This window comes from Cottoperca gobio, chromosome 21, assembly GCF_900634415.1.
Source record: "Cottoperca gobio chromosome 21, fCotGob3.1, whole genome shotgun sequence".
NCBI classification, from domain to species: Eukaryota; Metazoa; Chordata; class Actinopteri; order Perciformes; family Bovichtidae; genus Cottoperca; species Cottoperca gobio.
This window is the reverse complement of record NC_041375.1, coordinates 9,307,445-9,329,509: the sequence shown is the minus strand read 5'-3', so window position 1 is coordinate 9,329,509 and position 22,065 is coordinate 9,307,445. Positions and strand designations below refer to the sequence as shown.

The following is a 22,065-nucleotide window of genomic DNA, read 5'->3' as shown; positions in this document are numbered from 1 at the left end:
TGCAGTAAGTATAGTGCAGATTGTACCGCATTTTGTGGACTATTGACAATGTCAGGGTTGACATTGGTATTCCCATCAGATACCATTTTTGTTTCCAATTTTGAGATACTGTATATACAGTACTAAAAAATCCTTACAGGATGCCTGAAACTTTATTGACTTCAGTTTGAAATGCAAGTCTAAATTTGAATTGATTTGTTGGCAACAGCTGCTGCTGCTGCCTGGAATACCTTAGGCGCTGTCGAGAAGACATATTGTATTTTTATCCGACAAGTGTCTTCTATATTTCCCACGAATATGTTAGGTCTCACTGACAGCGCATGACTGGTTGGAATTTAACATTCATTAAAAATGAAGCACGAACATCCATAAATAATGAAGGTTTCAAGTAAACAGTGAGCCTGGCAAAAAAATGGAACACAGGCATCCATAAATAATGACGGCTTCAAGTGAACAGAGATGAGACACTGTGTGACAACTACTAAACTACTGACAAACAAAATCCAAATTAGCATCAATCTATAAGGCGGCCACCACTGAGCTTCAGGTGTTCCAAAACCCACAGTAGTTCCACTGAAGCTAAGTGAGCTGCCAGCACTGCACAGTACAGTGCCCACAGAGAAGTAATGCCTGAGGAAGCTCAGACAACAGTAAGGGAGAGAATATGTTTTGCTGCACAGCTTGATTATGATTGAATGAAGCCGAGCATGAACTTTAATTACTGCTTACACCCTGGCTGTTTGTGACTGCGTATTGAACCAGCTTAGGACACACAAAGGGAGGCTGAGGCGATACAACACAGTGCAGCGTTTGGCAAAGATCTATCACTGTAAAAGGCTGATTTAATACAACTAGTGATTAAAGGGGAATCTTAAAACCTTTACCCCCATCTTTTTAAATGTATGCTGGTAATTCTTCCAGTTCAATTTCCCTGCTGAAAACATATTTTCTACACTAAAGAGCTAAGTTAAATACATCTACAAAGAATTCCAAAAAGTTCAGGCCATCATAGCGTGCCATGTTGTTTTTTTATCATTTATGTTTTCTAAGATTAATGCAGAACACAGGCTGCCACTTTTACTAACTGAAGCTGACAGTTTGTGTAATACCACTGAGACACGACTTAAGAAAAGTGAACTACAGCACAAAAGTATGCAGTTTACTCAGCACCACCCCTTTAAGCTGATGCCATCAGTGAGGGCATGTCGAGTTGGAGAAAGAACACAGCATCAATAATGTAACTCCTAAAACTCTCTCAATTGAATAAATGAGTGCATATTTTGTCTGGACTAAAGCAGTGGACCGACCAAAATAGTGACAGACATCACAGGTGTGTAATGGATTTCTTACATCACTATAGGTGGACAATGGGAATCAAAATAGGTTCAATTATTTCCATCTTAGTTTGCAATTGCCTTTCTTTGGTGATGAACAATAAACCTTTTTTCATAATGCACAAATTACATCAAATTATCCAGTGTGAGTGCTGCTCAGCGGTTATTTTCTGTCTGCCCATTAGAGGTGAAACAGGGAATGTGGACAAGTTTCTGGCAGAGTGGACTTCATAAATTATAGAGTCACATATTGAGAGTTCCAAGTAGTCCAATGAATTTCCCCACCTAATGATGTAATCAATAAGCACCAGAGGGACTTGAAAACCCTGTCACCTCTCAGAGATATCATATGAGAAAAAAAAACATCTTACTCATTGTAGCTTTAAATATACTCCAATTAGGATTACCATTTGAAACTGTGAGAAGTACACAACTAGTAAATGCCCTTATGCCCTTATTAGTATTCCATTAATTCACAGAGCTGGCCCATAATGACATGTGGCCAATAGCCATGTGTGACTCACTGCATGATATTTCATCCGACATATCCCCACAGTCATCCTCCCGGTCGCAGCTCCAGGCTTGAGGTATACATCGTCCATTCTGGCAGGAGATCTGGTCGGTCTGACAGGGCCGGGCTGAGAGAAGAAGCCACATAATTCAATCACCCATGCATAAGTCAATGCAGGATGTGCACAACAACTCTAATGATCACTACATCACCAGGATGTCAATGTCCACCCAGTGCAAACCTTTTTATCACTCAATCACACAGCAGAGCAGGGAAGGTGTGAAAGCCATGGGAAATGTGCTGTTGCTTGACGGGCTGTCAGTAACATGCTGCACAGCCATGGTGAGCATGTATGGACAGTAGACATGGGATGTGTTGCGGATGTTGGATATAAGTGTCGATCTGACGATGAGGGAACATTCATCATCCTCTAGCTAATTCTCATTGATTGGTCCTCTAAGGATAAGAGAAGCTCCTGAGAGACACCTTTGAGGTTATGGAGGCAATGTAATATACTGTAAGTGTTCCTGACGTACAATACAGTTGCCTATCGTAGGTGCAACAACTCGTTGGTACTGGAGAGTGCTCTCGCACAATGAGATTGATTGCACTGTACTGAAGCTACTCGAGAGCCACGAGGCATACTGAACTTGGTTAAAATCAAAACTAAATCAGTTACAAAAGTATCAATCAACTGAGCAACAGTAGATCCTGGAACAACGAAATGTTGTTCTGATAAAACTATTTCGACAACAATAAATAATGATTGAAGCAGATTGAAAGTCCCAATGCTACTTAGGCGCCATCCCTGGGCTAAACCAACAGAGTTTTTTCATTAAGGTAAAACGCATCTGACATCTCCTGTTGCGTGCTACACGTGTGAAAGGGAAAGTCGGGACAATGTCCTGACCTGATTCTCCAGACATTATCCAGAGTTCATATGATTAAACAGCTTGAGACAAACATACAAGTTGTACTGTACATACCTGAGCATGTAGTGTTGGCCTCATCCTCATTGTTTCCACAGTCATTCGTTCCATCGCAAAGCCATCTTTTGGGAATGCAGCGATTGTTGCTGCATTTGAACTGATCAACAGGACAAGTGTGATTGTCTGCAAAGAGTTCAAACAGCAACAGTCAGTCAGAGATCTTGCAGCTCTTAAATTAAATAAATATTATTATATATTAAAAGCTAATAAAAAAAAAACTAAAGTCACATCCAAGGTAGCTTAAATGTTGTGTTTTCTTAACATTATGAATCCTCTGGCCCTGATCTCCCTAAGTGGGAGCAGAAGTTTGATGTTCAGTAGATTCACAGCTTCTAAGTTGGATTTCATTCGTTCCACAGCTCAACTAATCTTGCACAGATAGACCAGTAAGCCATGTACAAAACTATAAAAAGGGATGATGTTTTTAGAGGAGAATCTTACTCATGTTTCTTTTTTGTTGTTTGTCCTCTAATTGAGAGAAATGGAGCATTTATACTTTTTTTTACAGTGGTCTTAGGTTCATTTGTTATACGGCTTTAGTGCCTTGACTTTAGTGTTATATAAAATCCACTGTCACTGAAACTAGTAAGCTTCTTATTTTTGTTTCAATCATGTCATGTAACTTTAATTACACAATGACCATTCAAAATTATTAAGCCTCACAACTCATAAATCATATTAAATTAATGTGAGCTAATTTCCATGTAGATATTGTAACACTATCTGCATGATAAATTACCTTTGATTTCGAGACAACCTGGTGTTTGGATATGCCAGATGCTGCAAGAGCGTGCTACTCTGGGACTAGAAGTCAAATGACTTCAGTAATCATCTTGTTTCTTGTCACCACCGACATTTCCACCATCTGAACAGAATGTTGATTGTGTCCCAAAATCAAATCAGAGATTGTGAGCAGGCAAGTTTCTCTGGCTTGAGATATTGATGAAATTGCGATGGAGCATTTGCAATTAAATGTATTTCATTGCATCTAATAGTTTAAAGTGTATTTGGTAGGGAAGAATACTTATTAAATTACTTATTCAAATCATAACATTCCCTTTATACAGCGGACATCATCATTAATCCATTTTCAAGTCATATTTGGGCCTGATCAATTCACAGGAAGACTCTATACCCACTAAAACAAACCAAGTAAGAAGATTGTTATAGTACATGATATCCCAGGAGAGTAGATAATTAATTTTACAATTCTGAAAATTCTGGTTGAGGATTAGATTATGGTGCTATGCTTCCAGAAAGAAAATTATCCAGCGCCCAAGCGTCTAACATGGTGTTTATCCAACTGATTTGTTAAAGAGCAAAACTGCTTCAGCAAGAGCAAAAGAGGAGACTGCAGTGTCGAGGAGGAACACATTCCACCCTTACTTCAGTGACATTTAGCAACATAGAAGCTGACAGCAGCACACATCTATCCTACAAAGCTTGGGTTATTTTTACTTGGTGCATGGTTGTGTATGTAGGTATCGACATGTGCAGTATCTGTACATACGAAGTGTTTGTGTGTTTGCATACAGTGCCTGCAGCACGGACACATTTTAACATCCTCACAGCAGCTGTGGCTCTCCTCATCACTTCCATCCAGGCAGTCATCATCTCCATCACACTTCCACAAGGCCCGAATGCATCGATGATTATGACACTGGAACTCATCACTTTTACATCGATGTGGCTCCAAGCCACCGCTGGAGGCTTCAGGGACAAAAAGTGGTGAGACAAAATCAACCAGAGACTTCCTATGAAGTAGGTGTTTAGGGGAAATTATTGGCATAGCTAAAGTAGTATATCAAACATGCTAATAATGTCTCATGACCCTATGTATAACTACTGGGAGTTGGCTTACATTTCCTAAAAAACACTGGGATCATTTCCCACCTGTATTTATTTATTGATCTGTTTATTATAAGATTTGAATGCAAAAAGATGAGGATATTTTTTATATTTGTCCCATAGGATAAAGCCAGAATTACAGTATACTAGGACAGGATGATATTAGGCCTCTTGCTCTGTCTGATTCATTATGTCCTCCTACCTGCACAGGTGACATTGTTCTTCTCCAGAAGCTGGTTGTCAGCGCAGGCACACACTCTGCCTCCTGGGATGGCAAGGCAGAGGGTACTGCAGCCCCCATAATTCACACTGCATGCGTTGTCACCTGGAGAAATAAATCCCAAATAAGGTGTCTTGCTCATTTAAAGCTACATTTTTCTAAAGCCCGACTTAAGTGCCACGAGTTTGTCTACTTTCCCTTTTTACAGTGAACAGCAGACGTTCAGGGGTACCCAAATCACGTCATTTATACAAAACTCTTCGCCTGTCTTTGACAGACATGTGAGGTGTATGCCACGTGATCTATAACCACATGTCAAGTGAATTATTGGGAACATGGTGGGTGCGAGACGTGTGACATTTTTATCTTTCTTAAAGGAATAATTTGTCTTTCTGGACAAAGAGGGGAAAAAATACTGTCACATATAAAGTTAAGGCATAAGACACCTTTGTCACTTTCATTTAACACAGAGCCCAAAGGCAGTGCCTGAGCCAATGAGATAAAGCTTTTGTTTTTTTAAGAGCCAATCAATAATACTCAGAGGACTGGACAGACAATTAATCAGTGACATGAAGGATAGAGAAATGTCCAGTAAAAATGTTCTGCAGGGTGTGCATGCAGAAACCAACCATTCTTCTGCATCATATTCTTGGCATTACACTTTCACAATCTGCAGCTTTAAATTTATTTAATGAAAATGACTATAAAACAAGCTAATGTCATGAGTATAAAACCACACCACAGGACTGAGTAAAATTAAATATCTCTATATTCAGAGTAATAGAGTCAACCGCCCCTGATTGTGTACAAGGAAACTTTTTTTTACATGCCTATTATGGGTTAGAAAAATAAACGCTGTGAGGGTGAATGCAGTTCTCCACAGTCAGCCATATCCGATTACACTCCAATCGGTTCTTTTTAGCTTTGTAACAGCATGAATCCATCATCATTTGTTACAGAATTGAGTAAAGCCCTTTAAGCCTTGGTAAACTTATTTAACATCATAGAGAAGAGCCCCACATGATTTTAAAGTCACTGTCACTGTTGATCAATGCACTGGTTTACACCATTAAATCTGACACCAATAGGAATACAAGCAAAAGTGTATATATCACGGTAAGTGCTCTCCATTAAAGAAATGTGTACAGGGGATACAAATGCCTGGACACACACCACAGAGGCGTTAATTTTTTAACACCTTCTCAGTAAGTGGCCCTGGATGAAGAGTAAATGAGAGAAAAGCAGCCAACCTTGCTGACTCTGTGCATCATAGACACGTAAGCCAAATAGTGGTGGTCTCTCGCTCCGCAGCAGAGTGACATCGCCGCTGGTCAACTCCAGCTGGAACACCGAGGCATTCATGTACTCCGTCCAAAAGATGAAATTACGATAATGAGAGATTCCAAACGGATGGTTCAGCTCTTTTCCATTGTAAACCACCTGGAACATGAAGCAAACATGCAGTGTAATCAAAAGATTAGGAGGGCTACAGAAAGATGCCATCGGCAACAAAATAATCAATCATCTCAAAAAGGGTTCTAGCTGTTTGAATGTGGGCTTAGAAAGTATTTGATCACAGTATATGATAAATGTGATTACATTTCTTTGCACAAATTTATTCACAAGCCGCTGTCTGCCTATAATAATGTTTGCTAAAATCTTGGCATTGATTAAATAGCATTTGCAAATAATTCATTAGCTTAATATGCCAGTACAACTACAGGCGAAGGGAGCATTTGGGGATGAAGGGCTGTGTAGTTGGCAGTTGTGGTGGGAAGAAGAGCAGCGTTGAGTCATTTCACTGATTTGCAGATTAGCAGTGTATCATTACTAAAATATAGAAATGAGTTTTGGACCCCACCATTAACATATAATATTGATCTGAAACTGTAAAGCACTGGTTTAATATCACAGTAACATGGCAACAGTATGCAATTAAAGTATAGCAGGATTCTATGGGGATCTTACAATAAAACTTATTTTGTGGGTGTTTTTGGAGAAAGTTTCTTTCAAAATGGCAAGAAATTGGACATAACTGTTGCCAAACAAATAATCATCTCAATAAAAAGATAAAGACGTTCCTCAGTCAGATAAAAGAAATCAAAATAAACTTGATGAAGAACTTGTGAAATACGGTATACATTTACACACATATATATATACACATATACAGTATATATAAATATATACACATACATGTATATACAGTATATATATATATATATGTCTATATATATATATATATATATATATATATATATATATATACACATATACAGTATATATAAATATATACACATACATGTATATACAGTATATATATATATGTCTATATATATATATATATATATATATATATATATATATATATATATATATATGTCTATATATATATATAAACATATAGATATATATGTATATATATATATATATATATATATATATATATATATATATATATATATCTATGTTTATATATATATATATATTATATGTATATGCATATATATATATATATATATATATATATATATATATATACACATATACATATAATATATATATATATATAAAAACAAAAACATCTGGTATAAATTTACTTCAAGTTGTGTTAACGCAATACAATTAACACATTTAAATTAGCATGTTTATTTGGTATTGTGCATTTAATTGGGATCTTGAATTCCACCCTCTGGCCCTCTATTAAAATCTCACACGCAGCCTAACCATCAAGTCTACAACAATCACAGCTTAAATGCTTCCTGCAAATGAGTTTCTACATAATTGAACTGCTCTGTGTGTTCTCTACATATTGAAACTCACCATTCTTCCAGTCCCATTGAGATGAATCTTCTCGATGTGATCATAGTAGGCGTCACACCAGTACATGGTACTGGTGCTGTGGTCCAGAGTCAGGCCATTGGGCCACAGCATGTTGGAGGTGACGAAAATGCGGCGGTTGGATCCATCCATCCAAGCTGTTTCTATCCGTCCTATGCTGTCATTGACCTCATCCTCTTCCCAGTCTGTCCAGTACATCCAGCTATCATGCATAGAGATACACACAAGTATAGCACCAATTAACCAACATAATAAAGCATTGCTTTGGTTCAGGCATGTAAATCTATAAGCCATCACCAGATCCAAACTACAACTGATCACATTCCACATTCAATCTAAGGCAGTTCATTTCAGCTGTCTCCTCATTCATCCCTGCCCTTACTTCTTGACACGCTGATGTTGAATGGTTGTGCTTGTTGCTCCCTTCGTCAGCTTTCTCCTGCTTTGATTTCTTATCAATCAATACGCATGTCTCTCAAAGTGATGTATTCCATATTACAGTGAAATGTATCTTGTGGGTTCTGTTCTGTACACCCAAAGAAAGGCATGACTGTGATCCCCAGTGAATCTTACACATGCTGCTTGTTTCATAGCATTCATTCATTCATTCATAGCTTCAGGGAGCATCACAGAGAACACAATATGTAGTGCAAAATACAACCATATAACCATCAGTTCAGAAAACTAATGTCTTGATAAGAGTGTTCCCGACTGAAAATCGAAATACACTGGAATACAGATTTCCCATATGTAAAACCAAATAACCAAACATCCCTGGTAGTCAAAAGAGTGCATTGTAGCCTAAGAAATTATTCAGGCTTATCAAGTTAAACTGCTGCTTGACTGCACATCAAGGGGAAGTTAGAAGTCTCATATTCCCCACCAAACAAATAAATAAATAAGTTTTCAATATTTCCTGTGTATGCCGGGACTGCAACTCTCAGTGGGCCTGTGATATTTGAAACTTGATTGGGTCAACAATTTGACGTGATCTGTTCTCTAGTAACCATGCCCAGGGGATTTGCTCTATTTGAGTGTTGCTGTCTGAGCCATGTGGCCCCCTGTTTCTCATCAATGATAGAGGGCTGGCTAAGGGAAGATGAAACAGAATGGGATATGGAGGTGAATGAAGACTCCCTGTGTCTTGAAGTCATCTTTACGACCTCATGAATTATTCAGCAATTCTCCACACACACATGCTTATGCCTATAGCACACAGACATACATAGACACCGTGTCAAATGGACTGATGGACAGACCAGGCCATTGCATTGTCATAATAAGAAACATGCATACATCTTCTATTCTATTGAATCTATTGAATATTTATATATATATATATATATATATATATATATATATATAGTATGTACGTATATATATATATAGTATGTACGTATATATATATATATATATATATATATATATATATTTAACAATTTGCTGACATTTTACAATTTACAATACATCATCAATTAATAATAAAAGAAAATCAGTAGATAAAAATGTAATAAAATAATCGTTAGAAGCCCTATTTTTATTAAATGCAATATGTCCCAAATTCAGAGTGAATACAATTAATTAATATGAAACATAACAAAACTTAAAATTGGAAAATGGAAATGGTGGAAAAAAGACATAGATGAACAAGGAATTGCAATGGGGTTAAGGACATACAGTAAAACACCATGTATAAAAGATGCTACAAAGCTGTCTTTGCCAATAAGTCACAATACACATATGCATACACTCATCCAGGCATCCAGAGTTTACCGAAACTGAGTTAAAGGTTTAATGTATAATTTCCGAGCTACCTACTCCAAAGAAATACGGGCAGTATTTCACCTCTAAACTGGGTCCATACATACATCTCTAATGTTCATATTTTCTTTGTACTTGTTTGGCATGATTATTGTATTCTAGTGTATTATCTATATTGCATTTACTCCTGTGTAATGCCTGTCAGTCAGTCTGTGAGCAAGAATACCAAAATTCAACCAAACTGCTGAAACTCTGAGAGCCGGTCAAAAATGCTACCTTATAATCTTCACGTGGGGCTGATCATCTGTGTTTACTGATGTTAGCCGGGGCTGTAGTCCGTGTAACGTTACGTTAGTTTGTTTATTGGACTAAATCCAAAGTGGCAGAAACTAGAAAAAGAGAAATTTGGGACGTCTTCCCGGTTGCAGCGCAACCAGGACAGCAGCCCACCGAGGGAGGAAAGAGGTTGGCAGAACTGGCACTCGGCAGCCGCCTCTGTCAGACGGAGCCTCAGTCAGCAGGCCGAAGAGAATTGAGCTCAGCCAGAACAAGCCCCAGCACCAGCAGTCACAGCGGGCTGCTGGACCTGTGTAACAGCAGCAACAGGGAGTTTGTAGTTGCTGTGGCTGAACTCGACCTGCTAACTGAAGCTATGTTTTCCGGTGCATCTCTAGAGGAACAAGTGGTATTACAGACTGGACGGAGCGGAACTGTCTGTTAGCATGCTAACTTCAATAGATATCTCTGCAACACAACACATAGACGTCTTTGACAAAACGTCAACACTGTTACCTCTTCACATTCTGTTGATAATGTTAGTTCATTGTTTTAATGTTTTAAGTTGAAATGCTGGCTTACACATTCAACCTTCAACCACCACTCAAACCAAGTCAAATCAATTTACTTAAAGTAAAAAAATGTATGTGAACACATGTATGTATGATATTCCTAAAGTAGCAAAGATCGAGCAGTATGCCACTGTTAAATTGACACTAGTAGTCCTTATCACGTTAACACAGACTAGAGGCAGCAAACAGAGCAGAAAATAAGATGGCAAGAATGCAGTAGAGAACTCAGTTGGGGAGGTGCATCCATTAAACCTGAAGAGACTCCTCCAGCAGAGCAGATAGAGATCAAAGGACTCTTGGGTTCAGGCGGAATGCCCCCTTAGAAGCCCAAAACTAGTTTTACTAATCATTTGTGCTGTCAGCGGGATTGTCTGAGTAGAAGTTATTAATCCTTATACAAGAAAATGACATGATATTCCCAACCCCCAACGCTGCTCCTATAATAAATCTGTCAGGGCTCAAATTGTGATACAAGGCCAACATGCTATTTCCTCATTAGTCTCAGAAGTGTATGGCTGCATTTTCAACACAATTGTAACAATTGATTTCCTCCTTTACACGAGGCATATAGATTTTACTTTAAAAATCGGTGTGTTTTATTTCCTTTGATATATACATACAGTCTGCACTACTGTGACATGTATGGGACTTATATTTGCATGTTTGAACCTGTGTTATTGTTTGAAGAGAAAACCAGGCACAGCACTAGAAAATAAAAGTGAATAATAATCACAAAAATCAAATCCAAGTCTAAATAAGTTTGGGGTTTTGGTTTGGTGTATTTACCTACAGCAGTGAAACAGCTGTGTATGGCAAAATGTTTGGAACAACCCTCTTGAGGCTTGAAAACTAATCTCTGACTGCTATGGATTTGGTCTGTGTTAATACGATTTAAGCCTTAAAATGTTAATCCTTAAGATCCTTAAGACGCTCAATGAATTTGAGCTTTGCAGCATCTCTTCTATATGTTAAGTACCATCTCTGCTGGTGGAGTCCTCCATAAATTTGTACAAATGATATAGTATGCGGACAACAGAGACACAACTATGAAATGGGTGGATTGTGGCTAACAAACTGGTAGCTGTGGTTTAGGTTTGGGCAACAAAATGAGCCACAATTTTCTTTCACCAAAAACCCCCCCCCCCCAGCAAATGTTCTCTCAGTCTAACCCTGCTGGTTTACATTTATACGTTTTTATTTCGAAAGACGTATGATGTGATCATCAGTCCAAGCAGATGTCTGCTAAAATAGATGATTTTACGATTCAGTTTTGAAGCAGAATTATATGTATTTCTACACAAAGGCACAGTGGTCTTAACTAGAACCATACTGTAGTTTATGTATTTACAACATGGCTCAAAGAGGGAGCTAAAAACAGATTTTTGTATGCCAATTCAGATCAGCTGTCTTAAATTTGGATACCATGAATCATCTAATGACACGCTTTCCTTCCTATATACTTTCCCACTTCATGGTTTATGGATTAAGATTAATTAGATACAATTTATATCTGAAAAAAAAAATGCTAAAGAAAATGAATATATTGTGAACTGCGTATTATGATTTATAAAAAAAAAAAAAACACAATCAGTACACTACATGTAGTCCTGCATGGGTTTTCCATGGATCCTGAATGTAACTAGTTTCATTCCACTGCAACCCTCTGGTGAGCTAAAGTTATATCATATAGCAGGCAACTTTTTAATGACCTGTTAAGAGGGTCGACCACGATAGCCCGGGGATGTGACATATTCCCTTCCAACAGAGTCTTCCTGGTCTGGGAGGCTCTCTCCAGTCTGGCAACGCTGATTGTCTTCCTGTAACCATCGTTGGTCCAATACAAGTTATTTCCAATCCAGTCCACTGAGATTCCTTCAACATTGTCGAGTTCTACAACAGAATCACCACATACATTTTGTAAGGTTTGTATGAATAAAACTTATATGCAATACAGTGACTTGTGACTACAAACAGGACTATCTGTATTTAATGTATGTAAAATAAGGCTATTGGGAAAAAAAACATTATGTTGTGCCCAGAGAGCCACAAAGGGAAATTACTATAGATGCAATCATCAAAGATTTATAATGAATATAATCAGTTTCCAAATATGCGGTACCCTGCCGTGTTGTATATTTATTTACTTGTAAAAAATGGTATTGTCATTCAGTGACAGTGAATATTTCTTTTATATTGAAATGTGTGGTGCATCATTACTGGAAAAATGTTGTTTGTATAAATAATAAATAAAAGTCTGACTGTCTTTTGCCAGACTCGTAAAGCCAGTTTAAAAATATTTTTAATCATTCTTTCTTTTTATAAGAGTACTACATTTTGAGGACAGTGTGTTTAGTGTGTGAAATAGCTCTAACCTTAGATTAAAGTCAGTAAATAATTATATATAATATACAATATAAAATATGACATACAGTCAGTTTAATTTATTGTAGGGAAATGCTGTGGTAAGTATAAAAAACAAAACAATTTAGACCTACCATCTTTGAGTATCGTCTCTCTGCTGTTTCCATCAATTTTTTGTCGCCCAATTAGGAAACTGGTGGTGTCAGCAAAGTAGATGTGTCCCGATTCGGCGTAGTAGTCGATGGCTCGAGGGTTGACCAGTTCCTCGATGGGAACGATGTGCTCATCGCTGGACTTGATATTCATATCCAGACCTCGGATGACCCCTGGACGCCCCTTACCGTAGAACAGGAAGAGATCGTTTTTGGGCTCTACAAGGCAAGAAAGGACGGACCCTTTTTTTACTGTTATTGTCAATTAATTGCTCTAATTTATCAATGCTGATTCCAGCATTAAACCCTCTTACTGGCCACATTGTTTTATATGAGAGCCAGAGCCAAGGCCATCCATTCACCTTAATGGAGCCAGTAATCAGTGCCAATAAATTGACTCTCCTGCTTCAATCATGCTCCTGCTACAAAGCTGCCTTGACAGTCGAAGAAGGAAAATGCTTGAGCAAACAGACAATGGCAATACTTACCTTGGCTGTGAACAATGCTTCTGATCTAAAATAACATGGTGTCTGTGTAGAAAGGCAAACAGAGAGGCCTAGAAAGCTGAGGCAGCTCCTCGGCGGCCCGCCAGCCACTCAGGGGGCTGTGTGTTCTCAAATCATTTGGGATCCTCCGAAGAGGCAAGAGGAGATATAAGGGAGGGCTTCCAGTGAGAGAGGCGGACCTCTCCTCGCTCTCAGCCACTACCCAAGAGACTGGGATGCTGTGGGTGAGGACCACACACACCTTACTTCAATTTATCATTTTGTGAAGGAGAGACCAGCTACCCAGGAGACAATTAAGCATTGCAAGAGACCCAGATATCAAACCCCACAGTGACTGCTGTAAGAAGAAGCACTGCCATTTAGCACTGAATCTCATTATGCCTAGGGAGACAGAAAGTGCAAGCAAGAGAGAGATAGCTGGTGTCATCACAACATCTATGAGGGGGGAATAAATCAAATGTGTCATGGCAAGCCTCCCAATGCTTCGTTACCCCGATCGAAAACTTGTGGGCCCTCAGATTGTGTCATCAATTTGATCTTCTCCTTTTATTGTCAACTACACAATGTCCAGCAATTGATCAGACCAGCCAACAAATGCAGATAAACTTAAATCCTCATTATGGCAATAATCAATCAGGCTCGCGACAGGTCGATAGCGTAACGTCTCTTTCAAATGGGTCTGTGTCCAGTCAGTGCTCATCTTTATCATTGTCAGTCTACGGCTGACTCATGTGTGGCACACTCTCAGCTCTAAAATGACACATGACCTTTATTATCAAAAAGAGCACTGATGCAAAACATCATTTAGAGGCACTAGTGATGATTCTTGTTTACTAGAGGAAGCACTGCGAATGACTGTTGAAAAGGATATGTACTAAAATACACAAAGATGCACCTATTTAAATCCAAGGAAAAATATGTACTGACTTTTACAGGACTGTCCATCAGAGCCCAGACTGTAGCCAGTACGACATCGGCAGGATCTGGACTTGTAGCTGCCACTCAGAAGGCAGATATGGGAACATCCACCTGGCTTTCCATATGAAACTATTTCACATGCGTGACTCCGGACTGTGGACACAATCAGAAAGGACAGAGAAATGACTGTAAGCCAATGACGCATCCTCTTTCTGTTCGACACAGACGACAGCTTGTGAGTCACAACACGGAGAAGACTCTGACACACATACAGGCACATGTGAACCTATCTATCAAAATGTCCTGTACCTTTTGGTTGAGTGAGTTTGTGGTAAACACGAAGTCCTTTAGTATTCCCCAGGCTGGCTAGTGTCCTGCTCTCCGCTGTCATGTTGAACCTGTGGATCTGTAGCAGCTCTGTATTGGAACTCCCTTTGGAGGAGTCGGAGTGGGTAGCATATAGGTAGTCCTCAAACACAGCTAATGCATAAATGTATGACACCTAGAAAACAAGAAGATTTATGGTGTTTTGTTATTTTACATCACCTCTGAAGCTAAAAATAGTAAAACCACAAGAGAAAACACACAAAAAAAATCAATTAATGTAATCATGCAGCAAGCATGATGGGGGTAGCACAGGGTGGCAGGGCTGTCTGAACATTTGGGAGGCCGGAAGGGATCAAAAGCTGGACTCCACAGGGAGGCATATGGCCCTGACACACAGCCTCCATGCTACATTTAGCAGGCTGACACCCACACAAAGCGACATGGCTGGCTGAGCTGTGCTCACAGGAAGAACACCTAAGTTCACACCTTAACTTCAGGGGAACCAAACAACGATATAATAATAAATAAATACAAATCCACTCAACAATCTCTCTCTATGAAATTTGGCCTTGGCACTCTACTTTCAAAACAATCTCACACATACTACTTAATACTGCACTTGAATCTTTACCTACAGCATATATAATGCATGCTATTTGGTACTTGATGGATTGGATATGATGATAGAATCAATCAGACAGGATAGACCCCATAAGAGGGAAAATAGAAAAGCAGGAATGTGGTAATTGAATTTAGCTAAATATTATTGTTTGCTTTTCCACAAGACTACAGCAGTGTGTAGCCATCATATAAAAATGAAGGCTATCTTGTGCAAGATATTCCTGACCATGATACACCACGGCCATGACCATGGTACAAGCTCAAATAGTAGGGCTTGTATAGTTTAATGCAATTAACAAACTGGACTCCAGTTAAATCAAACCATTGACTTAATCTGAATGCTCTGTATTTGTGGGCAAGCATGTTAATGTATAGCTAGAAATATTACTTATTTCTTTCTTCAGAAGTTCACTTGAAACTGTTGTGTTCATTTTCCATTTAAGTTCTTCATTAAGTGAGAAAATACTAATCATACATAAAAATGATTATTTCATATAGACTATTTCTTTATTGAATTACCAGAAAACTTACTATATCGTGATGTATATAATTTCATCGAGATATGAAACGACCTACATCGTGATAGAATATTTTGGCCATATCACCCAGCCAAATATTATAGTCATGTTATATTAGATCAGTCAACTGCCCCTCAGCCAATTGGAATCCAGCAAATATATATTAATATAATATAATTAATTAATAAATAAAGTAAATATTAATATAAAATATTACATATTTTTTTGAATGCCATTTTTACTATGATGACATTGAGACAGATTTTAGGGAACTGAGTAAAATATGCTAATTGCACAGTATGATCAGCTTCAAATGTGAAAGTACTTGAAATTAGCTATATTTGGACAATTACATAGAATTGCATTATAAAAAGATGTAGAAAGGAGCTGCATGGCATTTGTCATTGTAGCTGCAATATCCTCTCTCTAACGAGGCCACAAGCTAGTGAAGGAGGCAATATTATGCAGTGAAGAACACCTGCATACAAAATAAGGTGTTTGATATGTACATTTCCCCCTCCTGATAAAGGGTGAGTATCTAGTCCAAGTTGCTTGAAAAGGCCTTTTAATGAATAGTCATAAACTGTGATGAAAGGCTTCAAGAGTGTACTTTGAGGAAATAGACTATTGATATGCTCATTTGGAAGACAGCCGCACATGTGCCCCAATTCCTTCAATTAAATAAACTATCTATTCAAAAGACCTTTTCTTTGAAAATAAAGAGTGAATTATAACAATAACCAGTGAATATACCACCTGTCTTGCAGTGATAAAGCATGGTGCCCTAAATCAGAAAATTAGCCAGCCCCTCTCATGCAATAATTTGGAGTCTTGCAAATGAAGAGGGAGACATTACTGATAAGAGAAGTCAATTGTCTGTTCGGATTCCTAATGTCGTTTGTCTACAATGGCTCCTTATGATTTGGAGCCCATTGAAGACAGAAAGCACCATTGCAGTGAAATGTGACACTCACTTGGCTCCCATGAATAATGGTGTGCCTGTTCCTGCCGTTGTAATCCACCACATCGATGTAATCCAGGTAGGCATCTGCCCAGTACACCAGCTTCTTGACCACGTCCAATGCCACAGCAGTGGGCTGCTCAATTTTATAATCCACCAGCCGGGTCCGGTTGGTGCCATCCATGTTGCAGCGCTCCACCTTGGCCACGTTCCCATAGTCAGTGAAGAAGAGCATTCTGCAGAGATTGGGAGTATTTCAATTAATAAATGCTGTAAATGATGTTGTCAACTTTGTTAGGAGAGCAGAGTGTCACTCTGAGTGTTGGCTCTAGATCTTTAAAGACCTTTTACATACAATAAATACATCCCAACCAAATATGTTCCTTAAAGTACACATTTGTGATTATTGTCTGGTTTGTTTGGTGTGATGGCGTATTTGACTCAAGCCATTTGACAACACAGAATGACACTTTGCGCACAGACAGCCTCATTGTGTTAATTCTAGCTGCAATGAACTGTTCATCGAACCCCTCCGCTGTACAGTGATTATCCAATCGTAGCTTTGCAAATGTTACATGGCATATCTGTACAGCTTCTCATGTTGAAGCAGCGTGCATGGCGCTGTAGCAAGACCAATACTGAACATTTGAGTTTGGGGGCGAGGGTGAACTAAAAACACAAAAAAGTGGAATTAATTCAAGTGTCTGTTTATCTGTTTTAACATCATCTGCAAACATTGAGTCCCGTTCACAACTGGCATGTTGTGTGGGAGCCAGTATTGAGTGTAACTTTAGGGCTGTAGGTTGAAGACAATGGCAAAGCCTTTTCTCTTGAAAGGTTTAAACTGAAACATACTGTTACAAACATTAATATATACAAGAAAGCAAACATTTAACATCTATTTTTCTAGCTCAAGTATTTAATGCAACTGTTCAGAGTTATATTAGAATGACCCCACAATTGTATAATATTGTAATACTTAGGCTAACTAACCCTACACTGCAATACAATAACAATGCTGGATCTTTATTTCCACGTCTTCCACATGGTTATGCAACTGGTAAAGATGCAGATCTTTTTTTAACCTGGGACCTGTTAGCCTCAGTCTTTTAGTATGATAGCCATCAAATGCATATTTAAGACTCCATTTACATGATTCTCATTTTAATATGAGTCAGCTGCATAATTGACATTTAAGAAATATAAAGTAAAGGCCTGCTTGTGTCTACCTCTGTCTGCAATCAAAGGCCCATTGTTTAAAAAATGTGCAAGAATTTCGATTGTTGAATCCAACCCACTTATGATTACGTTAGCTGATTATGGAAAATCAGAAAAATGACAAGCGTAGGGAGACATGGCTTAGAAAATATTATATTTTCTTAAAATGTAACTGATTCTACACAATAGTTCTACAAAATTCTACAAAATGTAAAATTCTTTGCATTTTGCTATTTATCTAATCAACAAACTTATTTTAGAAGTGAGATAAACGGCAAACAAAGCGTAACAAAAAGGAATTAGACAATACATTCAATAAAAATGGTAATGTGCAGCATTTGCAAAATAAGAAGCAAAAAATGCACAGAAGTTTTTGTAATAGTCAGACATTTTAAAATCATAGAGCCCTAGCAGGTAAACGAGGAGTGACTGGAGGTGAAGTTTGTGTAATATTTAATAAATTAAAAGTACGCTCTGGGGTAATATGATCATATTTTTCTTATATTTTTGTTTGTTGGTTGCTCACCTATATCAGGTGTTAATATGAGATCACAAGCTATGTACCAATCACCCAGTCTTAAAGGCTCCATGCCTATACTTGTCCCTCAAGAGAAAATGAGAGAAGCTATAAAACAGCAGTATAAAACTACTGCCTGCATCTCTCTCTCTCTCAAACGCGGCGATACACCTGCTGTGGGTTTGCTACAAATGTGAAAAGAATGGTTCTCAGACACCCAGCACCATTTTCATTTACACTTAAGCCACTAAGTGTAGAGCATTTACGTGGTTTTAGAATCTTTTAAATTAATCTGATGATGTGAGTTTTTGTTAGAAAGAGGCCCTTGTTGTGACAATCATGGCAGTCAATATATCGCTTTCAGCCAATTCATTCTCAGTGCCAACTGTATGCTACCTGCTCAGAAAAAACATTAAATTAAATGAAATGAGAAAGTTGGGGTGGGATGATGATCCAAACCAGAGCTAAAAGCTAAAAGTGAATATTTGTCTCACATTCATGAAGTGACAAACACTCCAGCAGGCCTCTGTTTCTGCTTGTTTGGGAAGATTGTGGTGGTGAATTGGTTCAACCAAGCACAAGTTGTGCATTTAAAATATGTATTACTGCTCCAGGTGGAGCTACAGTATGTAACATGTGTATAACATATTAAAACTCAATCTGCAAAGTACAGTAACTAGCAACAGCTACAGTAGGAGTAAAGCAAAACATAATTGTCCCCTTTTAAATGTGGTGGAATGTAAGTACCACAATATGAAAATACTCAGCACTTACTTTCCTACAGCTGTTAACAGATTAGCCATAACATTGTGATAATATGATGAAATATTAGGGCTGTGTTTATGTAAGTTTGTGATGGAGTCTTTTTTGCCCAATAGTCTCCTCTTAAGGGCTTCGAAAAGGTTGTAGTTATTTTAGTAAAAGCAGAAAGAGCGAATGTAAGACTGTCTTCACAAAAAACGATTGCATTGTGTGTTCAAATGCCCAAGAAGACCAATGTTAACATTTAACTCTCAAGGGCCTCTTGTGAACATGTGAATTATGACTATTGTCTGTCAGGAACAAATGTAATGTGATGATGTTATAGCACCGTAATACATGATGAGGTTGAATTAAATAGTTGGATCAACAATGAGAGTAACTTTGACACTACAGGCTGGTTTTCACAAGCCCTCTTACCATTAGTTAAATTGCACAGGATACACACATCAGTGATCATAATAAAATACAATAAAAATGATATTTCTGATAAATCAAGTTTTCTATTATAGTGCAACTCAATGGTGCCTTAAAAAATAAAAATAGGCAAGGCTATAACAAACAATACAAGAAAAGTGTTTCGAAAGAATGTTACGTTGAAGCAAGATTTGAAAAAATACATCAGAATGTTTTGAAATGCCTTTTAAAAATGCCAGTTGAGGTTCCTTTCTTGATACATAGAAGCTTCATAACCTGGAGGCAAACGCAATAAAAGCAGCATTTCCCACTTGCTAGTGGTAATTTTGGGGACATTTAGAAGGCATGCTGCAGAGACCCTTAGGGTATGTGAGTAGACATAAAATGATAGACAATGTGTGATGCGCAGAGGAGCCAAACCATTTAGTACCTCAAAAACTGTGAGGCAGGTTTGAAAATCAATTCTAAAAGACACAGGGAGCCAGTGGAATGTAAGACCAATGCTGAGCGGCCATGGGAAACAGGTGTAACATGTAGTCTAATTAGTTTCTTACAATAGGGACTGAATAACATCAGACAAATAACTGAAATGTCCTTAAACTCCTGGACTGTCACTTTAAATATTCACCTCAGGTCTGCAAGTAAAGTAATTAACATGGAAGACTTGCCATGCTGTCTTGCTGTAGCTCTGTGACGACGGAGCTCCAACAACCTCCAATGATAACGAGCTACAGCCCGAGAGCGGTGGGAAGCCTACTTAATCTGCACGAGTCAAGGCAGGGTAGAGATGGGCTGCCCTTTGAACTCTAGACCAGGCTCTGCTGAAAAACTGTCAGCGTCAGCAAGGAACCTAGCTCCCCAAACAGGTGCACCTTCACGTTGCATACAAATGATAGCTTTCTGGGATTAGGATGATGTACTTGTGCATTCTGCAGCTACAACGAGATCCATGTTTGATTCTGGACATGAGCATTCCTGATAAAATAAACTGCATGGGACCAGTGAAAAATAGTATGTGTCTTGTGAAACAGAGACGGAATACACAAGCTTAGAACTGACAATGAAAGGCATATACTCAAAACTGTTTTCTGATAGCTTTCTGTCTATTTTATACAGCAGTGGCAGCAACTTGTGTACTTCAGATGCTTTGTTCAGATTTGCAGTTTTTAGACTGAAATGCACATTTATAATAAAACATCTATGATAATAGTCAAGGACTCTTACCTCAAAGACAACTATAAGTATCTGCTGTTAATAGCAAATTGCATTTTAACACAAGAAAAGATATTTGAATATATTTTTACCGTCTTCTCAACTGTAAAATGATGTCCTTCTTTAGATTAGTGTTTACAGTGTTTGTAGTTTATTCAACATTTTTTTTAGTTTTGCAGTCTTAGATGCACAAGAATATCTTATTTTTTTAAATTATTTGAATTTGTATTATTTATGATGTCTATTGGCTGTGGTTATTATGACGGGAGCAAAGGAGGAACTCAGGTAACGTAGTTTAAAGAACAACATGTCAGCATAGGGCAGGTGGGAGGAAAAACACAAGACATCCCACTGGTGACCGGTGTTCGTGTCCTGGGTGAAACCAACAGTGAATGTTGAGATATTTTAAAATAACGTTACATACTTAGGTCACGTTAAGTGCTTATGTCACATCGTAAGTTGAATAACGTCACAGACTTACTTATTTTAAACCAAACCATGATCTTTTCCTAAACTTAGCAAGTAGTATTATTGCCCTTACCTAACGTAGTACTTTGTTTCGTAAATCGCCCATTTCACAACGTTAGCTACATGTTTAAAACTACATCTGTTACGTTAAAACCGCTACCATTAGGAAAGACTCTTGTGCGTTGCATAGGAAATGATCCAGTGGGTCAAGTTGGAGGGTAGGAACAAACCGTCTATGTGGTCGTATACGTTGGAGAAATTATTGAAAAAAAGTCATGCTGCCGTAATTAGCCACGCTAGCAGCCTAGCTATGTCAAATCGCAGTCATTGCATTTTGTACAGACATTCATGGTTTCCAAAAAATGAATCAATCTGACTTTGGTGACTATGAACAGATGCGCTGACTTTTCCTCTTGCGCCAGCAGGCGGTTGACTTTGGTCCCAACATAATAAATTGTTATAACTTTGGTGATTCTTTAATACTTAGTCTAGCACCATCATCAGGTCAAAATTCCATTTGGTCTAAAACCTTGTTCTTTAAAAAAATACCTGCAAAACTAATGGCATTCCCATAAGTCAAACAACTTGACAAATGTTCCATATAAACATTTCCGGGCAGTAATTAGCTTTCACAAAAACATATTGGCAAAACTAAATTGTAGTATTTAAAACTTGATTTCCAAGGGACAGGGTTGACTATGGGGCATTGTGAGAATCCTGATTCTTGCACTGACACACACCAGCGAATCTTTTATTTT

At 38.1% G+C, this 22,065-nt stretch overlaps 1 protein-coding gene across 1 annotated transcript in view; it reads right to left on the bottom strand.

The window, feature by feature from the left end:
* Positions 1-22,065, bottom strand: part of lrp1bb (low density lipoprotein receptor-related protein 1Bb) — a 239,276-nt gene that overhangs the window by 106,703 nt on the left and 110,508 nt on the right. Inside the window, exons 9-19 of the mRNA XM_029459353.1 lie at positions 16,730-16,952; positions 14,599-14,791; positions 14,299-14,442; positions 12,848-13,084; positions 12,062-12,242; positions 7,726-7,945; positions 6,153-6,342; positions 4,885-5,007; positions 4,404-4,544; positions 2,832-2,957; positions 1,859-1,972 (exon numbers count right to left, since the gene is read on the bottom strand). Coding sequence (XP_029315213.1) covers positions 1,859-1,972; positions 2,832-2,957; positions 4,404-4,544; positions 4,885-5,007; positions 6,153-6,342; positions 7,726-7,945; positions 12,062-12,242; positions 12,848-13,084; positions 14,299-14,442; positions 14,599-14,791; positions 16,730-16,952 — 1,892 coding nt within the window. The remainder of the gene's footprint in view (positions 1-1,858; positions 1,973-2,831; positions 2,958-4,403; positions 4,545-4,884; positions 5,008-6,152; positions 6,343-7,725; positions 7,946-12,061; positions 12,243-12,847; positions 13,085-14,298; positions 14,443-14,598; positions 14,792-16,729; positions 16,953-22,065) is intronic.